This window comes from Pseudonaja textilis, chromosome 1 (assembly GCF_049901715.1).
Source record: "Pseudonaja textilis isolate UNSWEBS1 chromosome 1, rPseTex1.2, whole genome shotgun sequence".
In the NCBI taxonomy this organism is placed as follows: Eukaryota; Metazoa; Chordata; class Lepidosauria; order Squamata; family Elapidae; genus Pseudonaja; species Pseudonaja textilis.
This window is the reverse complement of record NC_141990.1, coordinates 74,287,136-74,296,141: the sequence shown is the minus strand read 5'-3', so window position 1 is coordinate 74,296,141 and position 9,006 is coordinate 74,287,136. Positions and strand designations below refer to the sequence as shown.

The 9,006-nt window shown below is 36.8% G+C and overlaps 1 protein-coding gene across 1 annotated transcript in view; it reads right to left on the bottom strand.

Moving 5' to 3' along the window:
- Window positions 1-1,041: 1,041 nt before the first annotated feature.
- Window positions 1,042-9,006, bottom strand: part of LOC113439297 (uncharacterized) — a 54,095-nt gene continuing 46,130 nt past the window's right edge. Inside the window, exons 12-16 of the mRNA XM_087936927.1 lie at window positions 7,499-7,593; window positions 5,958-6,018; window positions 4,772-4,957; window positions 3,193-3,303; window positions 1,042-1,381 (exon numbers count right to left, since the gene is read on the bottom strand). Of these exons, the coding sequence (XP_087793053.1) occupies window positions 1,310-1,381; window positions 3,193-3,303; window positions 4,772-4,957; window positions 5,958-6,018; window positions 7,499-7,593 (525 nt within the window). The 3' untranslated portion in view covers window positions 1,042-1,309. The remainder of the gene's footprint in view (window positions 1,382-3,192; window positions 3,304-4,771; window positions 4,958-5,957; window positions 6,019-7,498; window positions 7,594-9,006) is intronic.

Below are 9,006 nucleotides of genomic sequence, written 5' to 3'. Positions count from 1 at the left end.
AATGTACATATTAATACAAGTTCTAATACATTGCAATGCAAACTCCAATATTGCCATGGCTAGAAGATCTGTATGTGATGGAAATTATAGTATGCAAGGCATCACACTGAGAAGACTAGTATATGCCAGCTTCAGAATTTTGTACTTCTCTGGGAAGCTGGACTAAAGTTAATTTAGAATCTTGAAACAGTAACCAGGCAGGGAGAGGCAATTAGTTGCAGGGAGGATATGTGCAGGAGGAGTCTAATCCACGAAGCAAACCCCTCTGCCTATGTTTATGAATCGTATAAAGGAAAGGTGGAGAGTTTGTAGCCGTTTTCAGCTCAAACCAGCTTTCAAAAATCCAGGGATAGGGATAGGAGCAAAGAGCAACCTCCCACAAATGCTATAGCTATTCAGCAGACCTGAGAACAAGATCAGATAATTTGGATGGTACTTTTGACCAGTTTGCTGAACACTAGCAACTCTCTGTTCAAAAGCTACCCATTTCTGTGAAAAAGACCGCATGACAGAGGTGGTATCCAGCCAGTTCTGATAGGTTCTGGAGAACCAGTAGAGGAAATTTTGAGTAGTTTGGAGAACCGGTAAATACCACCTCTGACTGGCCCCGCCCCCATCTATTTTCTGCCTCCCGAGTCCCAGCTGATTGGCTGGGTCTTCTTTTGTTGCCCTGCACAGGAGAACAGAGCTGGAAAGCAGGTTGGTGGGGTGGAAATGGAGATTTTACGGGTATCCTTCCCCTGCTACTCCCACCAAGCTACACCATGCCCACAAAGCCACACCCACAGAACCAGTAGTAAAAAAATTTGAATACCACCATTGCCACATGGTACTTATGAGGCATGAATTCAAGCCAACCCTGATAAGTTTTACATCACCTCTCACAAAGATGTAGAGAAGGTAATAACATCAGAGCTAAAAGAATATCTGAGAGAGAATCCTTAGCATATGGATACACTGGCCAGAAAGAGCAGAGAGTCAATGAAGCACATACAGGGTCTTCCTCTTCATTCATGAAAATGTGAATTAGAGTATCACCTTGCACAAAACGGAATTTATTTGAAACACGTTTACTGGAAAATACAAAGAACTATACTGGTGCTCTAGGAGACTGAGCAATACCATGAGAGCAACAGAACAATTAAAAATGTGTAACTGTTCACAATTAGTAAGAACAAATGTGTATCAAAAAGTAATAGTTAGAGAATTACAATGAATGAGTGGCATGAGAAGGATACAGTACACATACAGTCATAAATAATGTTGATCGAAGTATTCATAGCATATTTTCACAGAACCAAATATTTAGTTAATATATTTCATGGTTGAAGGAATTTTTGCCAGTGTAGTTTGTCCAATATTTGCCTATTTGCTTGGGTTCCTAAAGTATATTAAAAAGTTTTTAGTACATCAACAGATATTTCCTCTATTTAAACAACTTCACAGCCAATACATCAGAATATACATAAATAGTATTGTCAACGATTTAATAAGGCAGTTATCCAATAAAAATAAATAAATCAAGATTAATGTGATAAACCTTATTCTTGATACATCCATGCAGACTTCTGGTAATTGCTGCCTTGTTTTCAAGGTACTGCCGATCAATCCTTTTGTGAGGTATTTAGAACCTTTCCAGATAACAACATCAGACTGATTGGGTTTTTACAGTTTTTTTTAATTGTTTAAGAGACATCCATTTTGTCTGCTTTCTTTGTTCCTGCTCTAAAGTAGTAATCTTTACCTTTTTTTATTTCCAATACCTCTCTCAATTCACCCCAGTTCCTGAACCCATATCTGCCTTTCTATAATGTCTTACTCTTCTGTAATATTATTATTATTTTTCTTCCATACATCCTCCATTAACTGGTTAGATGTATGGAAGAGAATGTTGACTGGGTTAATGTAGAAGCAAAGCACTTTTCCCAGCATCTTGGCTCCTTATCTAGCTAGCTATGGCCAGAGAGCAGACAGTGAATATTTACTTATTTAATTATTGCTACATTTATCTCTTGCCTTTACCCCAAAGGCAAAAGAGCATTTCCTCCTCTTATTTTTTTCCCCCAACAATAATTGGTTGGGGCTGAGCTTGGGCTGAGAAAGAGTAAGAGACTCGAAGTCACCCAGTGAGTTTTCCAGGAATGAAGCGGAAGTTGGAAGTGGATTTCTCCATTTGTAGTCCAACCTTTTATCCACTATATAACCCTAGGCTCTCACAGATGTTAGCTCAGCTGCCAGTGGGTGATGTTTATTTATTTACCATCAATCATTATGTCCCCTACTCAAATACATGTAGACAGCAGGTAGACCTGCAGATATTTTCTTTGGTATCTATCAATCCCCTTGGTCTTTTTATTCTTAAAAAATAATTTTAAAATGGACTCGAATTTAAAATATTGCCTTTGGGCATTCTTTAAAAAACTGTTTTAAGGAAGATGGATGGCTCACTTGCCCACTAACAGGTTTGAAAATCTGCCCACTGGTCAGGAACAAATAAGATGAGGTGATAGGAAGCATTTAAGGATGATACTAAAGTAGGAAGCCACTTTGCCAGTTTCCTATCTTCTAAATGGGTGTTATTTGATTAATGTCCAACAGGGCAGCCCTGAATTGACAAGCCCTGAGTAACTATTTATCCAGAATATCCAGTGCAGGTAGTCCTTGACTTACGACCATAATTGAACCCAACATTTCTGTTGTTAAGTGAGAATTTTCTTAAGTGAATTCCCCCCCCCCATTTTATGACCTTTCTTGCCAGGGTTGTTAAGTGAATCACTGCACTGATAAGTTTGTAACATGGTTGTAAAGTGAATCTGGCTTCCCCATTGATTTTGTTTGTCAGAAGGTTGCAAAAGGGGATCACATGACCTTGCTAAACAACAACCATCATAAATACGAACCAGTTTCCAAGCATCTGAATTTTGATCACATGATCGTAGGGATGCTACAAAGGTTGCAAGTGTGAAAAATGGTCATAAGTCACTTTTTTTCAGTGCTGTTGTAACTTTGAACGGTCACTAAATGAACTGTTGTAACTCAAGGACTAGTTGCATATGCTTTCAAAATGTCAATGTGGCCACCAGTCTAGAAAAGTTGTCTCACTGGGAGCGCATAGGTGCTTCTGATAAGGCTGTGAATTACTATTAAATAATGAAAAATGGAAAAGAAATTAAAAAAAGAAAAAAAACGTACTATTACTGGATGGTAAAAGGCTACATCTTCCAAAGATAAAGGCATAGCAATAATGCCCTTCTCACCAACAGCAGATGATTTCTCACCTTCAACCTGTTGGGCAAAATAAAACTGGAAACCAACAGCTGTATTAGTAATTATATCTTCGGTTATCATCCATTTATCATGGCGTCATGGTATAAAGTAGCTGACAAGAGATTTTGTGTTCCAGACATCCTGTTTTTACATAATGTTAGGCAGTCCTCAATTTACAAACACAACCGAGATCAGAATTTCTATCCTTAAGTGTGGTCATACAGCGTGATGTCACATGATTGCATCGCTTCGCGATGGCAATCTTGACACTCCCCGCTGCCGTTGTTTCAAAAATTCCACTGAGGACTTTTGCTGAGGACCCATCCCAACTGAAGCCATTCTGGGCTTGATTCCTTCTCCAGCTTCCCCCACTGACCTTTCTCCTTCCTGCCTCTGCCCTTTGGGCCATTCTGCACCTTTGCCCTGCAGGATGGCAAGCAACCTCACAACCACACAGACTTGGGGCTACTTGTCATATTGTGGCTTGGGGGCACCTTGGCATGTAACCCCAATTCCGGCTTGAATCCCAAGCCACAGCCACAGCCACTTTTAACAACATGGCAAAAAGCCATGGTGCCCCAGGAAGGCCCAGCAGTGCCCTGCAAAGCTGCAACATCCCGAGAAACCTCAGCTTTGCCATCCTGGACTGTGAGGCCCTTTCTGTCCTGCGCTTTACAGACCCAGGTGACCATCTTCTTGCTTCCACTCCTGATGAGGTCTGTCTCCCTCTGCCCTTTGCAAGACAGCTATTGATCACGTGAGGCCATCTTTCCCATGTCCCATGAGGAAGCTGTCATGGATGACCTAGGGAAGAAAGCCTCGTGTGACCAGCAGTTGCCTCACAAAGGGCCACAGCAGGCATATTTGATCAGCAACAAGAGCAAGAAGATGGCAAAGGTCAGGTGGGCAAGAGAGGTGATGGAGTGTAGAGGACCAAAAGGTCATAGACAGGAGGAAAATAAGCAGGTAGGGGGAACTGTAGCTTTCCCGCAGTTATGAGCGAAGGTGGACTGCCAAACACCTGAATTTTGATCACCTGTTAACTTCAAACGGTTGCTAAACAAATGATCATAAGTCAAAAACTACCTGTGCATTGCTTATACGTTCAAAAAGCTAAAGTCAATCAGTATACAGTAAATAGATATCGGAGCAAACACAATAGCAAACTTTAGAATTTCCAGCTCCAAGTAAATGACAACTACTGGTCTCGTTATTCATTGTGTGGTTTACTCAAACCATTTCTAATTTAGAAATTATGGTAAGTAATTTTGTTAGCTTCATAAAGAAATCACTAGTATATGAAATCCAGCACCTTCATCAGCAATGATTCTCTAAAAACAGTAGATGGATATTTTTTGCATTGAGCCTTATGAATAAATTCTATAAAACGATTATTGAATTTTGCTTCTACCAAATTTTATACTGGAGAATAGGAAGCATATCCACTTGGTCCATTAACAGTATGTGGCTAATCAGCAGCCTTAAAGACAAAAAAAAAACTTACGTTATGTTTCTCTTGTTTCAACAACTTTTTCTTTTCTTTTGGAATACTGAGCATTTTGGGAAAGTCTTTCTGATGCATTTCTTGCTGCTTTGCATGAATTAAACATGGAGCTGTGTTTTCTTCTATTAGCATCTTATTGCATTTCAGTCTGGACTGTTCATGACCATTTGGAAACAAATACTCCATCTTGAAATCACAAAAACAAAGGGGTTTCTCCCCCCAAAAAAAGTCAGTTGAAACAATTTCACCCTATTAAATGTGAACTTGAATATTTAACACAGTAAGTTTGATGCATATTTTAATGTATGTTGCAACCATTTTATTAGAAATCAGTTTTGATATTTTGCCAATGGGTTTGTGCAATGATGAAAAACATATGAATGCTAAATTTTTATTGCTAGTTTTCATTTTTATTGCTGTGCTCATCCAAAATATCATTCATAGGAAGATGCAAATCATGAAAAAGTATCATGTACAAAAATTAGATCAAGCAGCTTTTAAAACTCATAACAATATATATATCGTACTGTTAACACATTGCTGTTAGAAATGTTATGTTTGCAGAAAAAGTGAATTTTTAGGGACACTTCTATATCTGTCCAGTTTATTAATTGTTGCTAGTACTATGTTACAGGTTTCTTTCTTGGCATCTTTCAAAACTCACATACTTCAAGTCATAAATTTACTGATTTCCAAAAAGCATGGCCAAAGACAGAGTCTATCTAGTGGGAGCTTTAGTTTGATGTCTTCATCAGAAATGAGTATTCTTAACTTTCTCTTAGCAGATAAATGGTTGACAGATGAGCTTTTGAACATTAAAAATCAAATTCTGAATATAAAATATCCCCATTAATACACTGCCATTTTATTTCTGGGAATGCTTTTCTAAATCATATTGTTATATTTGTTATATTTCATTTAACATCAAAGACAACAAAAACAAAAGTCATTGGGAAGCATGTATATTAATGATAATCTATAACAGAGGTGTCAAACTGGCGGCCCATGGACTGGATGCATCATACGGAAGTCACACCCATCCCAGGTCCGTGAATGGGAAAAACGTTGCAAAACATCATGTGACAACAACGTGACACCGCAAGTTTGACACCCATGATCTACAATATGGCCACAGGAAACATGTAAATGTAAATCTTAACACAGAGAGAATAAGATTGATACTAACCAGATCATGGACACTTTGCCCTTTCCTGATATCTGAAAACTGACCACTTTGCTTTAGGAGCCTATTCCAACAGTAATCAAAAACAAAACAAATTAAGAATAGAAAGAGCTAGTATCTCCTTAAAGGACAGGACACTTCCTAACTTCCTTCAGTAGCAATTCTTCCAGGAAAATAAGGGCACCAAAGATTGCTGTCAGTACATTCGAAACTGGCCAAGAATCTCAGTGTCATCTGTATAAGGTAGTTCTATACATTTTTTAAAAATAACTCTTTGGCATCATTTTTTTATATTAGATAATCCTGAAAATATAATTAATGCAATGCAAAAAAAGTTTTAAAAATTCATTTCAACTTTTTTTAAAAGAAATCTGATTATACTCTTGATAAGCCAAAGGGGGAAAATGTCACCTAAAACTTATGTATTACAAATGAAATAATCAGAATAATTATTGATTCCAGCACTGTTACAATGCTGTTTATAATTATTTTCATCTGTTCTTATTTTAAGACATTACTCACTTTCTCCAGTTTGAAATATTTTCTTATCTGAGAAGGATGTTTCAAATTGCCCTTTTCAGTTCCCGCAGTCATAATATTAAATATAGCTGGTATGATTAAATCAATATGTCATGTAATTTTTTTCCTTTGGGTTCATGCAAAGAAAGCCAAACTCTCTAAAATGAGCCTCTCCATAACTATACTAATAAATAGTAGAATAAGTCAATTTATAATATAAATATATATAGAAAGCAAGTGGATGTGACATTACATACAAAAATAACTTAATGCTACCATTCATGTTGATTTCAAAGACCACAGTTCTTTTCTAAGCACGATTTGGATATGTCAGATATGTTGTTAAAAAAAACAAAGTTAAATACATTAATAGTCAAATGTTTACTTTCTCCCACTCTCTAAAAGAATAAAATGTATACAAATGCCCCCCTTTGATAGTCTTGCAATTCAGCTTTCTTAAATTTGTTAGAGCCAATTTGTAGGTTGCTATATTCTCATTTATTGCAGTCACTGTCTGCTGAACACAATGAGCCCCACATTCTGTGGACATGACAAGACACAAGTTCCTCTTCCTACCTTTGAAAGTACAGAAATATACTTCAGTAATTGGGTTACAGTGATCAATCAACTTATCTTTGGTTCCAAGGTGGGGCAAAAGTCTGATGTTACTTGGCCAACTCTGATGGGGAAACATTTTAGACCAGAGCTAACCAGATGTGGTCCCAATGAATGCAATTAAGATATTTAAGTACTTTAATCCTGATTGTGTGTCACTAGGTTATTGTCTCTTAGTGACCACATAAAGTTCTCCAAGCAGCCCTTCAAGTCTTCCAATGATGCACCCAGGGCTACTGTAATTGTGTCTATCCACCTCATCATCTTTTAATCTTTCATTCCAGTAAGCTCTTTAAAAGCTTCAGCTACACTGTTAGAAACTTTGCATAGATTCTAAAGGTCAGTAAAAAACAAAAGGAAAGCAAAATGAGTGTTGCTCTAATAATTACAATCCACATGTTATAACTCACCTCTTGGACAGTGCCATTTTAATAAGGGAAAAATAATACAAATGATTCAGACAATGAAGACACATTTCATGCTTCCTTCTTTTATCTGATTCCTTCTGTCAATTAAAAAAAAATCAGATTTGTACTGGAAATCTGGAACCCTGGCTTTAATGCCATTTATTAAAGAAAAGACAGGGCACTGGGAAGAAACTGACAGAGAATTTCAAACCATGTATGTATTCATTTTATTATCCTGATAACTGCTCAAACCCCATATACAATTTAGATATTTTTCCATAATCAGTGTGCAGTGCAGAAATTCAAATGAAAGCATCCCAATCCAGTTTCTACTGGAACATATGAATAAAAGTCCCTGCCTGCTCTATTGTCAAATTCACTGTTTGGAAGCTCTTTCTAACATTTCACTGAAATCTACCTTTCCCTAACTTACAAAAATTATCCCAGCTTTCCCACTCTAGAATCAAAGACTCTATGATCAAAGGATCAATTTTCTTCCAGATGATGTCCTTTCAGTTACTACCTCTCTCACATTCCTAACCAGCACCATCATCTTTCCCAAGGACTACACATTTCTAGCTCTGTCAGTCTCTCTCCACAAGACTAGTGCCCCTGGTTGTTTTCATTGGTCCAACTTGGTCCAATTTCCCTTAATTGTTCTTAAAGTATGGGGCTAATAACTACTAAAAATTGGGATCTGGCCAGAGAAGACTAAAGTAGAATGATTACTTCCTATTATTTGAATTTATACTTAGAAATATAGAAAACTGACAGCAGAAAAAGACCTAGTGATCCATCACGTCTGTCCTTTGAGGGTTTTTTGTATGTATGTATGTATGTGTGCATACACACACACACACACACGATTATTTTTATTTATTCTATTTTTAATTTTTGTCAGATGAGTTCTGTACAAAAAGTACATTTCAAAAAGTCATATAATACTGCTAGGTCATCATCCATTTGTAATCAGCAACTATTCCAAGATCTTTTTCACAGTTACAATTACTATTTCCAAGCCACTATTTCCCCATCTTATAACTGTGCATTCAATATTATTATTATTTTAAGTGAAGAAATATGCATATGTCTAAGTTCAGTTTCATCTTCATACTTTCATTCCATTTCTTTAACCTTATCAATATATTTTGAATATTATTTACATGTTCTAGCATGATCAGATTAAGTAACAACTAGTTCAATAAGTTGAGAGAGGGTTTATTTATACATTAAATATATAAGGCTAATTTGTATGGGTTGTAATATCTCAATACGTTGGTTAATAGATTATCAAAACTTTCAGGAGTTCAGCTGAAATCTTACTTCAATTATTGATTAAGTGGAAAATCGGAAGGAAGCCAACTTTAGCTTCCATGTGCCCTGGGAGAGTAATAAAATATTGACTCTCCTTAAAGTACTGTAAGGAATATATGATGAGCGAATATTCTAAAGTAGCGTTTCAAGTACATGTCTTTCTTTCCCGCCTCCTCTTCTTTTCACTATTTTAACAA